Genomic DNA, 14,518 nt, shown 5'->3' with positions numbered 1-14,518 from the left:
GAAAGACCCTCACTTTTCCTGGGTTATGTACAAAGATGGTCTCAGAAGTGGTGATACTGGATTCTGTGTTAGGGCTGACAGAAAAAGCCACTTTTGCTCTTCAGCCCTTTTAGAGGGGATCTGCTACTGACTTCCATGAGCAAAGGTCCATGGTCTTGCAGTTCTTGAGTAAAGACCTTAAATAAGAGAGAACGTCTCCTTGACTTTTAAATATTTTGCGTGTTTTGTTAAAACAAAGAAGAATGAGTAACAAATGACATTTCTTGTATTTCAGTTGACTAATCAGATATCACTGTAGAGACAATTTCCTAAGGAGCAGTATGAAATTACCACATTTAGTATACCCTAAATTGTTTTTCTGGACTTGGTAGTAACACAGCAGTAAATCCAGCAATCCCAGAACACATTAGAAAACCAATGTTTATACAATCCCTATCTCTGTAGCATGGGAAAGCCCCCATTTTCTAAGAAGGCTCATGCCCACATGTGGCATCAGTTCCTGGTTTTCTTCCTGCCTATGTGAGCTGGAAAGTGAAAATGGATAGAAATCAGTCCTTCCATTCAAGACTAGAAAATACCCATCCGTAGAACACCACCATCTATAAATGTAGAAATGTGCTACGCATCGCCACAGTTAAGATTATACTAAAAACCAGCAGACAGAAAGCTGTCCTGGCACATCCAGTGGATGGGATCTGATTTTTGCTGTTAACATTATTTCTTCAGTTGATAAATGACTTTGTAAAAATACTTACACACACACAGACACACACATAAAATACTGGGGTTTTGGGGTCTTTTTAGGAAATAGTTAAACTTCTCTTTTTGTCGTGTTTCTTCAGGTTCCTACGGCTTCAAAGCAAACCGTTTCCAAGTGCTGAAAACTCCATATTGCCCACTTCTAGTCTGCAGGCTTCTGTCATGTTTGGGTTAATATTTTGTCTATGGTTCCCTTTAGCTAGTTTACAATGAAAGTACAAATATCTTGCAAGAAAAAAATGCTTCTGTTCATTATCAGTAACCTCTCAGTCTAAGAAATTGGCATGGTCAATCAACTGCTGCCGCTTTTCAGTGCTGTTATCCCTGTTTCTTAAGAAAGTACCAAAAAGTCTGACTTGGAAGTGAAATGTTTGGGGGTTTGTCCAGGTGTAATTTCCATCCTATTTTGACTGTTCCTGTTCTTGTTAAGCAGGTCTTTGCCCTTCTCTCTTTCTTGCTACTGCCTGCCTAACTTAATAGGAGTGGAGAAATATATGACTTACCTGCAAGTTTCTTTTGGGTTTCAAAGTTTGGGCTATGGAGTTTAGCCACCTCAGTTTAACACTGACAAAGGGTTTTTTGGTTTTAGTTTTGGGGGTTTTTTTGTGTCTGTATATTAAATGCATGCAGAAACAGAATGAGCTGCTAAAATGCATCCATATCCACATTGAATCCTTCAGTAATTTCAGATTGTTCTTTCCATTAATGCAGCGGGGCACAGCAGTTATCTGCGGTGTGAAGGTTCTCCTTTAAGGTTCATCATGCAGCTGTAGTGTTATTGCACAGGTTTGATATAACATTTGTCATTTAAGCTACACTTTTTTTTCCAGATGCCACTCGAATAAATTGTCTTTTGGGCAGAACCCAGAAAAGTTTGGACAAATTCCCGATAGCCGTTTAGAAACAGAGCTGAACACAAAAGAAATAATAATGCATTTTTGATCAGGTAACATGTTGCTACACTTTGCTGTGCTTAGAAATAAATAAATAAAAAAGTACTGAGAAATACCTTCTCTGTACAACTTTGTATTTGCGGGTGGGTTTTGAGTCAGAGCCTTCTGAGGTCTGACTGAAACGGTGGAAGATTAGGCTCCTAGTTGTCAAAGACCAGTAGTAATCCTGAGATATTTGGTGACGTACGAACACCGGAGGGATTTATATAGCCAACTTTAGGGATCTAAATTAGGAATTGAATTCTTCTGTACAAGTCAGTGAAACTTAAAGGCAACTCAGAGTGTTTTCCTCTATCGGCTATAAATGGAGCACAGGGAGAGTGACATCCTATCTTACATACCTACAGTGAGGTGCCTAAAATAGATGGCACGAATAATCCCTAAAACGAATACCAGTGTGCAAGAAGGCAGTCATGAAACTTAATCCAATTATCCCTGTGACAGTTATGTCCCATTCTGCTTCCCAGGACTGATGTCGAGCCGTATGCTTTCTTTAGACTTACTTCTATACACATAGCAGGAAGCTAACAGAGCATTTTCCCCTCTACCCTCCCTGCTAATAATGATGCTGTATAAAGCAAAAGGTGTAATGCCTCAAATAACAGTAACTTCCTCAGGTGAAGAAGGTCACAGATTAAAATCCCTTTGGCTCAAAGACCTGCAAATGTAGGTTGTCTCCAAAGTACTCAAACACCCAGCTAGAAGACAAAGAAGGTGTCTGAAGATATTTGCCTAAATTGCATTTCACAGGGCTAACCAGAAAAGTTACTAAGATTAGAATTTAGTTGTCTTTTTGCTGTTTCTTTCAAATACTGCATGGTCACTCTAGTGTACAGATTCAGACCACATTGCAGTTTTGTCTTACAGCCCTCAAAAGTGCTGTAGTCAGCCAGGCAAACCTTTATAATCTCTACGCAGCCGTACTGGTATCAGCAGAGCTGTAATGGCGCAGTAATTTAGCTGCACAGTGCAGGTCTCAGCACAGGGTTAGAGAAATTACATTGAAGGTGAAAGGGGGAAAAAAGGTACTAGCAAAAACCAGCTGAAAGGAAATGCTTTCATTTTAGTCACACAGATGTCTGGTCAGGAAAAGCATTTGTATGCAAAGATCTGAAATAATGACAGCTCATTTTAAAATAATAGAAAAGGTAAATGTAGATCTCCTATGTGGAAATCTGTAGGTGGGGAAGTGGAGTTTAGGCTGTGTGTGTGCGTCTGTTGAAATGAGAAGACGGTGCATTTGTATAAAGATAGGACATCTAAGGTCCATTCATCATTTTTTAATCCTTTCAGAAATAACTTATTACCCAGGAAAAGCAAACAGAGCAACTGATTCCATTTTAGTTTAAAAATGTATGGTCCGGGGTGAATTTTGGGTGATAAGATTGTCACAACATGTTCCACTAATATTATTTCCATTGTGGGAGTGTCCAGGGGCCAAAGCCTTAGGGATGGCTTTCAAAGGCACTCCTGGGTGACTTAGGAACAGAAGTTTGATGCCTGCTTGTGATTTTAAATATACATGTACACTGCAAAGGAATAATCATTGCATACTGTATTGAATATTTATAGGCACGCTGAAGCTAGTTTTTCTCTGCTTTAGAAGCAGGGGGATTTGTGAACTAAAGCCTACTAAGTCCCTAAAGGTTATATAAGGAAAGACTCAAATTCTTTGTACAGAAATCCACACCCCTACTGAAACTATTTTATGGCTCCACAAAATTAAAGTTAAAAAAGATTTCTCTGGCTTAAGAGTGTTATAGTGACTGAGATGCAGATGAAATGAGGGCATCTTGTCTTTGTTGCTAAATTTTCAGGGTCCCAGGTAGTCCTGTGCAATGTGAAAAAACCCACATCACCATATCCTACACCAAAATTCATACTGGAGCTATTGGCAAGCTGGGAGAGTGTGTCTGCTGTTTTGCAGTTGCAGAGGGGGTACAGTTTATATCACTCGGATCTTTGAAAATCCCACTCTGAGCACCTATGAATGATGAACACACAAGCTGTCCCTTTCCAGAACAATTTAGTACAGTATTTAGATGCCATACATTGAGGAAAGAAGGTTTTTTCATGAGTTCTCCTTGCCTGCTGGGACCTCAGCTCTATACTTGAAGCTATGCTGCAGAGAGTTTTTTTGCTACCTGTAAGAGATCTGAAGACCAATGCTCAGAGACAACAGGCTGAAAAATCCTGGTTTAAGAATGTCTGCCTAGTGGGTTGTGATTGCATTAATTACAAACCATGAATCACGGACATCTTGTTCCTGCATTTGTAAGATTAAAGTAGGCTATATAAATAACAGTCATTACAGGGTTTTTAAGTAGATGACCATTCTTGCTTCCAGTAGCAAATTTGGAGAGCTCATTATCTTTATGTTTCCACTAATGGCAGGGACATTGCATTCTACTGTTACAGATACAGCACTTCAGCTTTTTTTGCCTTTGTGCCAGTGCTACTGTTTCCTACTGCAGTGAGCTACAATGGATAGAATCACAGCAAACACGAATATTGTGTCCAGCCCTGGACTTTCTAGTGAGCCCTTAAGAAGGTATCTAAAAATACAGGAGTATTAGGCAAAATACAGAGTACAGAAACTTGGGTGCAGGCTGGTTAAAAACACTTTGAATTCAGTTTGGAATTGGAAACTAAAGCATAAGAGGTAGTTGTCAGCAAACCTACAGCTCATTTCTGCACTCTTGGAACGTCCCACCTCTACAAGAGCTCCCTGGTGGGGCACTAACCAGCCTGCTTTTTGGGGTGCCATATTCTAGACTAAAATTCTCTGGCTACTGCATCAAGATCAGCTCCATCTCTGTTTCTTTGCCTTTCCTAGCATACATCCTTGACTCCAATTCTCTTACCCATGTACATAGGAGGCAAAGGCAATCCAACTGCCTTAGACCATGGGATTACTGCCAGCCCTCCAAGGTCACCTTTTTTCTTACAGCCCATCTTGTGGGAGCATAACTTTACCCTTTCAAGGAGAGTTCATTTTGCACCAGAAGTAGTTTCTTTTACATTAAACCTCACAAGGAAGTTGTGTAACTAGACCAAATGTTTGTGTGCTAGTCCCAGTTTCACTGTTGCTACACTACTAGACTGGATTGGAGCAAAGTATTTTCAGGATGCCAAGTTCTCTGTGTCAGACCTCTAGCTTTGTGATTTCACCTCTGAAACATGAAATCTACTTTGTTTTCCTTTACAATTTTCTTTTGGCTGGGCTGCATGACCAAAGACTGTCCTGATAGCCCCAAAAGAGGCTATTTCTCCTCCTTTGCATAAAACTTCCTTCTGTCGCTCAGTTTTGAGGCTGACGCTCACTCTTGGTTTTCTTGCCTAACTTCTGAGGCTATTCCACTTTCTACCCCATCTACTTCAGGCTTGGTTTTGGAGAAAATGCATTTTAAGAAGGATGTATGTGTTGGGTATTTTCCTCGGGAAAGATTGAGTCTTGTGTTGACTAACCATCTATACAGACAAGAATGATTATATATAGACATACAAAAATATTCCTGGCTGTTCGCATAAGAAACCTAAGAGTATAGTAAAACATGATTCACAATATCAAACTGGAATCATATAGTGTCAGTGTCTAAGTTACTTATTACGATCTAAGGTACTACGATTCATCTTCAGATCTGAGTTAAAGTTCAACAGAGAATTTGAGTTTCTGCTAGGTGGTATTAAATTGCCAGAAATGGCAATGGATATCAAATCTGTTTTGCCACATGCTACCGCGGGGTATTGCAGGCAGTGAGTGAACACATTTATCTTATCCTACATTATGTCTCAGTTTTGGGGGGGGGGGGGTGTACACTAATATGTACCTAACTTAAAGTAAGTCCCATGTTGTTCTCCAGTTAGTTACTGAATTAGTCTTTGTGGCAGAATCAGGATGGAAAATTATTGCTTCTTTTCCAGGCAACTAATGCAGCCATGCAATGAATTTTCTTATTCACTCCCAGTCCAGAAAATTCAACATGGTTTCATGGGATGTACTGAATAATTTATGTTAATATTGCTGTGTTTACTCCTGGATACCATTTTTGTTCTTGGTAAATTGATTCTCATTTATTCTGTGAATGCAAAATGAAAAGTTGTACTAAATGCTATAGTTTCTCTAGTCTGCAGAGGAAAGATGGATATAATCTATTTCTTTTCAAGAAATTCTCTTTCTTTCAAGCCATGTGTACACTCAGGTGATTTGCAGAGTTGTTGGACTTTCAGCTAGGTGTTTGGGAATCAGGCTGCTTCCAAAATTGGGGGATTTAGATGTCATTGGTTACTACGGCAAATTTCAGTGTCTGTGTCTGAGATAATATTAACAAATTACACTATTCCTTCCCAATTTTGACATATCATTTTCAGTAGTGACAGCAACATGTAGTGTAGATGATCCATTAGCAGACACTCTTTCCTTACTTTACTTTAATTACACTTTCAAGAGGTTTTAGGACATTATGAACATAAGAAATGCAGATACGCTTCTTTCAATTTTGTCAATGAACTATGCAGTACAATTGTAATTTCATCCAAGTCTTCTTTTCTGCAGGTAGGATAATGATGCCTCTCACCTTTCCTCAGCCTTCATTTTTTCCCCACAAATTAGCAGAAAATAGAGGTGTGGAAAGGGCAGAAAGCCACAGATTTCTGGGAACTGTTGAAATAAACTCTGTTTCAGTTCTGCATTAGGTTTCTGTGGCTTGGGTGGGCAATCATGTAAATCAGATGGCAAGTTCCAGCCAAGACCCAGCTAACAAGGTTTTCCATTACAACTGGGAACTCTATGGGCTCTTTGGCTGCCAACAGTCCACCTCCATTAAGGTGACTTGCTGAGTTAGCTGCTAATTGGCTCTACACAATTAACTTCCAATGCTCATAATCGCTGTGATGTCTAAGGTACTTGTAAAACTGATTAATTCATATTTCTCTGAAGTGCGGAAATATTACAAGTACCATTTTCCAGATGAAAAACTGGAACAGAGACAATTATCTGTTAATATTGTTCTACATGTTAATTTTGGTAATGGTGTTGTTATATGAAGCTTTTGTACAGATCAGGGAGCAACAAGTCATCTTCATTCCTTCAAGTCACGTAGACAAGGAAGAATTTTATTGAAGGACAGGCAGAGTCCATTAAAGGAGTCAATACCATAATGGTTTTGGTGTAGGGAAAAAAAAAAGAAGAAGAAAGGAAGGACAACTTCTAATGTCTTTGTACATGTTTAGCTGTTGTAGTGGTACAGTTAGACGCACCTATTTAATGCATTTAACTGGCAGATTAGTTGACAGACTATCCCCTCAGTCATCTTAACCAAAGCCATCCCAGAAATCAGTGGCCGAGCCCAGCTGGTTTTAGCCCCACAATCATACTTTCTCTGGGCAGAAGCAGCACAGAAAAGAAACACTCCTTGTTTTAGCAGGGCTTGTTTCCACCTATTCGCTCACATACCCCTCTCATAGCAAGTTTTCTGTGTATTAGCTTTTTACTAAACATTGAACAAAATGAGGGCAGTTGCTTAAGGACCAAGGCCTCCTGTGGTCCAGCTTTGTGGGAGCAACTGAGGAAGATGGCAACAATATAAACAGACATTTTTAAAAATACCTTCTTGTCTTTTTAATGTCATTCTCAAGTCATCCCTTAGGATTTGGTATTTATATTACAATATTGACTGTAGCTAAATACTTTTACAGGTTATCTTTTGGTTTTTTGTTTATATGTAAGCTACCATAGAAGTTAGCTGACGTTTTCATTTTCTCGCTTCAATTGCAACCACAGCAATGCCTAAGTGAGCATGTATTTCCAACCAAGTCTGTCAGCCTATGGCTTAAAATTGGGCGTGCAGTAAAATGCCTACATGTGTTTCTACTCCTAACAATGAAGTTCTTAAAGTTCTGATTTCTGCTAAATGTTGGAATAGAAAGAGAAACTCACAGAGCTAATGGTCATGATATTTCTAACTCCAACTTTTCGGATGTTAAGTCGGAGAAAAATACCTCAATAAACTATGCACTTTTTGATCATTAAAAGGAACTTAAATATGTTCCTCTATTGGTAGTAGTTGAAGTAAAATACTTTTCAGCAGAGTTTTTTAATGTATTGCTTGATTGGTTTTAAAATTGGTCAAATAATAACAGTCTTTATTGAATGGAGTGTTTAGCCTTGTCCAATGCTACTCAAATAATTTTGTTTTAGATATGCTCATGTCTGCTGCTTTTACATTTTGAGAGTTGAGTTAAGAAGGCCTTCCTTTGGTAGGGCTGGGTAAAGTGATCTAAATGTATATAAATATGTGGACAAACCATCTTTTCTGAAAACAACCATATTTCACTTGAAAATTTCCAGCGTGATACAGCGCCTGTGAACTCGCTGGTCTGTCAGACCCCACTCTTTGATCTTGAACCACTCGGTGAATTCAGTCAGAGACAAAGATCTTAAAGACACTAAGGCTCTGAAGTTCTGTGAAATGGCATCAGGCAGGGGGAGATGTGAGAGTTTTCCTGCCAGGAGAGGTAGCTACACCATAAGCATAACTTGTGCTAAACTCAGAAGAAATCTATTTGGGAAAAAGTATTTAGAAATACCCTCCTCACAGACTAATCTTCAGAGCTTACACTTTCTGAGAAACTAAATTGCCTTGGAGATAGAAATCTGTAGGAAACCTAGCTTTAGTTTCAGTCTTTGCAGACGAGCTTGTTTCTAAGAAAAACATTTTTAAAAAAAAAAATGCCTGAAAGCAAACTGAACACAAGGCAAACATGGCAATATTCCTCTTTGTTACATTAGCTGATGCTGAGTGATTAGTACCATTGTTCAACTCAGCTGTTAACTCTTAGCTGATTTCCTAGTGCTTAATTCCCAGATAATTTCAGAGAGATTTATGCATGAACTGAGTACGACTTAAATGCCGTACTGACATAGGCATTGTATAGTGTCCTGGTTTCAGCTGAGCTAAAGTTAATTTTCTTCATAGTAGCTGGTATGGGGCTATGTTTTGGATTTGTGCTGCAAACAGTGTTGGTAACGTAGAGATGTTTTTGTTACGGCTGAGCAGTGCTTATACAGAGCCAAGGCCTCTTCCACCAGGACACACCACCCCACCAGCAGGATGGCTGGGGGTGCACAAGAAGTTGGGAGGGGCACAGCTGGGATAGATGAACCCAACAGACCAAAGGAATATTCCATACCATATGACATCATGCTCAGCATATAAGGGGCAAGGGGAAGAGGAAGGAAGAGGGTAACACATTTGGAATGATGGTGTTTATCTTCCCAAGTCACCTTTATGAGTAATGGAGCCCTGCTGTCCTGGGGATGGCTGAACACCTGCCTGCCCATGGGAAGTGGGGAACGAATTCCTTGTTTTGTTTTGCTTGCATGCACGGCTTTTGCTTTACCTATTAAACTGTCTTTATCTCAACCCACGAGTTTTCTCACTTTTACTCTTCCGACTCTCTCCCCCATCCTGACATGAGAGAGTGAGCGTGTAGCTGTGTGGTGCTTGGCTGCCAGCTGGGGCAAACCCGCAACATATAGGCATGTATTTAATATGAAATATTCTGAATCCACCCTTCAGCAACATCTTTAAGCACACTGAAGCCAAATGGATTACTCACATTCCTACAGATCCCTGCAGCCTCGAGCACCAAGTTGAATTCTGATGTAGTAAGGGATCAGTACGAGTCATATCTCTGAATTTGCCGAGTGGGTTGAATGCGTGAATTCTGGCGGTGTTGAAAGAAGCCTCAATCAGTTAGTTACTTCTCTTCTGCATCTGGCTTGGCAACCAGTCAAGGAGAACAGTGCTCATTTCCTATTCATGTATTATGCACAATTTGCTTTGAATACCTTGTTTATTCTAACACGAAAGCTATATTTTCATTTCATTTTGGTACTACATTAGTGGGAAGACGTGAGAATTGAGGACAGTACTCAACTATCGAGCTACAGATCAATAGACAGAAAGTTTTTAAATGGCTTTGAAATGCCTGCATTGATAAAGCTATATCCATTATTCTTCTCTCTGCTACTGGGGTAGAAATAATAAATATTTTAAGAATCCCAGAATAGATGGAAGGAGTAATATTGACTAAGCAGAAACTGTTTGCCAGGAGATTAGGCTTTAGTTGGTAGGATTTAAATATGCCTGGCATGTCAAAGCAATGTGACAAGCCAGTGTTTTCATAATGTTCTGCATCTACCTCATAACTTGTTGTGAAAGGATGCTGACTGTTGCCAGCTTGCTTTGTTCTTATTAATATTTTTGAAGATAAGAAAGTGAAATGGCTCCATTTCAGGAATTAAGTCATTTCTTTGTGCCAAAATACTGACAGGAACTCTTGGTGCGGGAAGATAAATTAGAGTTCTGACTCCTGCATCACAAAAAAGAAGTCAACTTTGCTTGAAAGGAGCCTTGCTGTTCAAGCTGGTGTTACTTCTTTTAACATTGCAGATGTGAATGTCAAGTGAGTTTTGAATGTGAATTTCTGTGATGTGAAATGGAACAGACTGTTGAATTCAGGCACTTTGAAGATCTGATTTTAAAAGTCAGGGACAATTTTAAGGAAGGGGAGGTCAGAAGAATCAGCAAGTGGATCACGTGGACCTCAGTCAATACTGTAATGTCAGCTGTACAGCACTATTTGCAGCCCACGTCTAATGGGATATTTGCCTTTTTGTCTTTGATACTGATTATTCCAATTCACTCAAAACTGCGCTTGCAATGCCTTCCCTTCATGTAGATGGTATTTGAACCTCTAGTGAATAACTCTCTATCCACCTCCATTCTAATCCAAAAAGTTAGCCTTTTCTATGGATCCAAAACAGCAAAACTCCCACCCAGGTCCTTACCCAGCACAGCAACAGCAGTAGCCTCCTCCTAGTACACCTCATGTGGACCAGCCTTCTCCTGAGCTATCCTGGTCCAGACACTTCTGTCTGCTTCTTGCTTTATTCCTTTGACCCGGACACCCACATCCTTATGCTGTTTTTTTTCTCTGCTGCAGTAAATACATTTGTTTTCTTACTAGGCCAAGATCGTTCGCTGTTTAGCTGAGATCTTCTTATTAGGGCTCATCTTCTATTACCATGCTGGTGTATGTATTACCTGTACATTTGCTCTGGCAGCAAGCCCAGCCCTTGTGCCCTCTGTGCCAGATGGACACACAACATCATCTTCCACCCTCCTCTCTTCCAAAGCCCTTCTCATGATGGTTGCCCCAGTACTCTGCTCCCTGATGATGATAGGTAGAAAATGGACAGTGTCCCTCTGGGGCTTCAGTTGCTCTTCTGCTCTTTGTCCATACTACTGCTTGGTTGCCTACCTTTTACCATCTTCCATATATTCATCTGGAACTGGGAGCTCTTTGAGCACAGACTGGCTATTTTGAAACCCCTGAGAGCACTGTAATGCTTGATGTGTGATTGATGCTTCCAAACTGTGCAGTGAGGCTGTATCAACATGTCTTACTTGATGGAAAAAGCCCTGGCACACAAAGGAAGCGACATGAAAGTCATGATGGAGATAAGAAGTGAAACCGTTTATTACAGATGACTCACAGGCGAAAAGGAAAACCAGCTGTCAGCACTTCAGAAGAGGAGTCACTGCAAACCTTCACCTCCTCACTTTGCAATAATTTTTACATCACCTGTAGTTACAGGCCAATCCCTTTGCATCACTGCACACCTTGGTCTAACTGTTTCAACTGAAAGTAGTTCTTCAAATGGGACAAGCTCCTGGGCAGACATGGCTGACACCATGAGCAGGAGTTCATTTACTAGCAGAGAATGCATATTGACAATTGGAGATTCCAGTTTAAGCAGATACAACAGACATCAAAGAAGGATGCAATATTACTGGGAAACCACATATTAAATACCTCTTCAGTGGAAAAGTGCTGTAATTCCTACCATATCTTACAAAAAAAAAAAAAAAAAAAAAAGCAACAGAAAGCATGTAAATATATCCTTATATACACTAACAATACAACATAGCTGTCTTCTGAGCAGGGATTAGTGGCAGGACATTGTTATAGTAACAGTACATATTTTCCCTTGGGAAACTTAAACCCCCACAAATTCAGTCCATTCAAGGCCACAGAGAAACAATATGCTGCTTATACTCTTGTTTCCATTCCTAGTTGCTGAGATATCAACATTTTTACAAATGAGCTTTCTGTACATTTTCCATTTTGTTTAAAAATTACAAAGTTCTTGGATCAACATCCTTTTTTTCCATTCAAAAAAATTAACCAAAATCATTCCTCCCCACATTTACATTTTTAAATCTCCCTTACTTGGTTAAAGCAGACAACATGAAGTTATTTTCACTCTTCAGTGTAAGAGCATAATTGATGGAGCAATACCATTATGAAGTACTTTTAGAAAGGGTTTTAGTAGAAAAACACAAAAGAATAATCTTAAAATAGTTTAATTTACAATTCCACGGCAACAGCTGGGGACATAACTTCTGGGGAATGTGGATGCAAATTCAGAGTGGAAGATAAGATTCAGTGAAATCAATGAGTTGCAGCTGCTGCATCTGACACAGACACTACTACATCTAGCAACATCTTTTTAGATCGGAGGCAGACTGAGCCCTAAGATAAGCAGCCATCCATCTGTCTTACGGCAACTGAATTCTTCACCACTCAACTTGCATTTTTCTTATTTGTCATTTTGATACTGACTCCTGTGCAGTTCAGATGCCCTTTCCCCTCCCATACACTACCTGTGATTGCCAACTGTGTAACGAAGAAGGTCATTCGAGATTTCCGCTTCCTCCTCCAAGTAGAGAAGAGCACAATGGCATTTCCAGCAATTGTGACAACAAAGAGAATCCAAAGAGTCACCAGCTGCTCTGTCTGCATTAGAGAGAAGGAAAGAATGTGTGTTGGTAGGTGGGTGGGTAGTGACTTGGGCTAAACCAGTCACTTATCCTAGAACAAATGAGGTGAGGATGGAAAAAAAGGGGTGAAATATGAGTTTTGCCAATTGATTTCTAATTATTTAGTCTAAAAGATGATCTTTCAGAAATTACTTAACATGCATCACTGCTGGTGATGTTCATTCCAGTTTGATTTGCAGTGGCTGTGTATTACTTCTATCTTCACAAAACAACTAGCGGTGTATGTGTTCGGCACTTAACACTAAAATGAGAGGCAGCCCTCAGTTTTCTCGTGTTGCTCCAGCAAGCTGTGAAATAACCAGCTGCCTCACTTTGCAAGGAATATTGATAGATGGGCTCCTTTGGTGAAATGGGGGAAATAAATACTTCTCTCCTTCCCAGCTCCAGTGAGTCTGGGTCATCCACAAGCCCTACAAAATTCAGACATCCACTCCATGATCTAGATGTGCACCAAGATTGAAAAGAAAGCATGACCCACTGTAAGGAAAAGTAAAATTGTGTGGCGAGCAATACGTGATGACAAAACGTCCCCTAGTGGTAGTGTGTACAAAGAAAGTAAGAAAAAAATTATTCGGCTCTCAAAGCGTCAGGATCCTCTGGCTGCAAGAACAAGGGCGTCCATATCCACATTTGCTTGTTTTGTGAGTGCACACCCAATCTTCTCCCTCCTTTTGGCCTACCAAAACCCACTTGGTCCTCTCTAGATTCAGGATAGTTGTTTTTCAGTGGCCACTCTGCAGGTTTCCCCTTGCCATGTGAGAGCGTGAAGAGGGATCCCAGCTGCTGGCCCTACAGAAGTGACCCCAAGGCACTGCCCTGAGCAGGTGGGGGGAAGGAGGCTCTCAGTGAGACCCATGCCTACCTGGCTGGGCTGATGATGGAGCAGAAGGAAGGGGCAGCACTCATTAAAATCATTTGGCAGCCACTAACCCATGACTTTGTCATGGATGAGCAGAAAGCAGGGCTCCTGCTGCCCGCAAAGAGAAAATGGCTCAGCTGTGAGCGTGGGGAGGGAAGGTGAAATGGCAGGTAAGGAGCAGGGGCAAGGAGCTTCTTCCTCTGCCACGGGCTTTTGTGCCTCCTCAGCTCTTAGCCCCCTCCTCGCCAGCAGCCACGGTCCCTCCTCCACTGGGGAGCCACTTGTGGCAACCAGCCTCAGCTTTGCTCCCGGTAGGTAGCCACGCTACCCTGTGGGTTATGACGGCATGCAGGAAAGGCAAGACCTGGGGTACGAGCAATTTGAGGCTGCGCTCTCTGCCTGAACCCTGAGATTAGCTTAGGCATACAGTGAAGGCTGTGTTTAGATGGTTTCACTTTTCCCAGCATGATAACTTTTGCCAGTGTAATCTACCATCTGGGTCATCTCACCTAACTTTAAAGCTCTAAAAAGAGACAACTACTCCAAATTGTTCTAGTGTAGTCTAGATAATAGCAGTATCTCAGAGATGAGTCACCATTCATCTCACCTACCTTGGGAGGGATGACCTGTCTCCACTGATTACAGAGTGACCTAGATAAGACAACTTGTGTGGGCTGGATGCTTAGCTTTTAGACAAAAAACCCCCCACCTTCCTTGGGTATCTGCAAATCTCTTGAATTTCTTGGAAGAAAATTCCCTTCACAATGTGTGGCAGAGACATGATGGAACTACTTGTATGGGGATGGTTTGCTTTGTACAGGAATTGGAAGGAAGTGTCCTTTTGGAAGGTAGTTAAAATTAAAAAGGCAAGATTTCACATCACTTTTATCCTTGAAATCAGTGGGTTCTCCTCAGCATTTGGTTTGTCTTTTCCATTTCAGAAAAGATCTTTCACACATAAAGAAAACCGAGGGGCAAGACTTGTTCCCATTTTTTCTGGTATAAAATCAGGAGAGGATTTTCTTGAAAGAAATTCT

General features: G+C 40.6%; 1 protein-coding gene across 1 annotated transcript in view; it reads right to left on the bottom strand.

The window, feature by feature from the left end:
- NPSR1 (neuropeptide S receptor 1) overlaps window positions 1-14,518 on the bottom strand; it is a 59,908-nt gene that overhangs the window by 34,484 nt on the left and 10,906 nt on the right. The window contains exon 2 of the mRNA XM_075747040.1: window positions 12,446-12,578. Coding sequence (XP_075603155.1) covers window positions 12,446-12,578 — 133 coding nt within the window. The remainder of the gene's footprint in view (window positions 1-12,445; window positions 12,579-14,518) is intronic.

Source organism: Balearica regulorum, chromosome 2 (assembly GCF_011004875.1).
Source record: "Balearica regulorum gibbericeps isolate bBalReg1 chromosome 2, bBalReg1.pri, whole genome shotgun sequence".
Lineage (NCBI taxonomy): Eukaryota > Metazoa > Chordata > Aves > Gruiformes > Gruidae > Balearica > Balearica regulorum.
The sequence above is the reverse complement of the archived record's forward strand: the minus strand, read 5'-3'. Positions and strand labels throughout refer to the sequence as shown.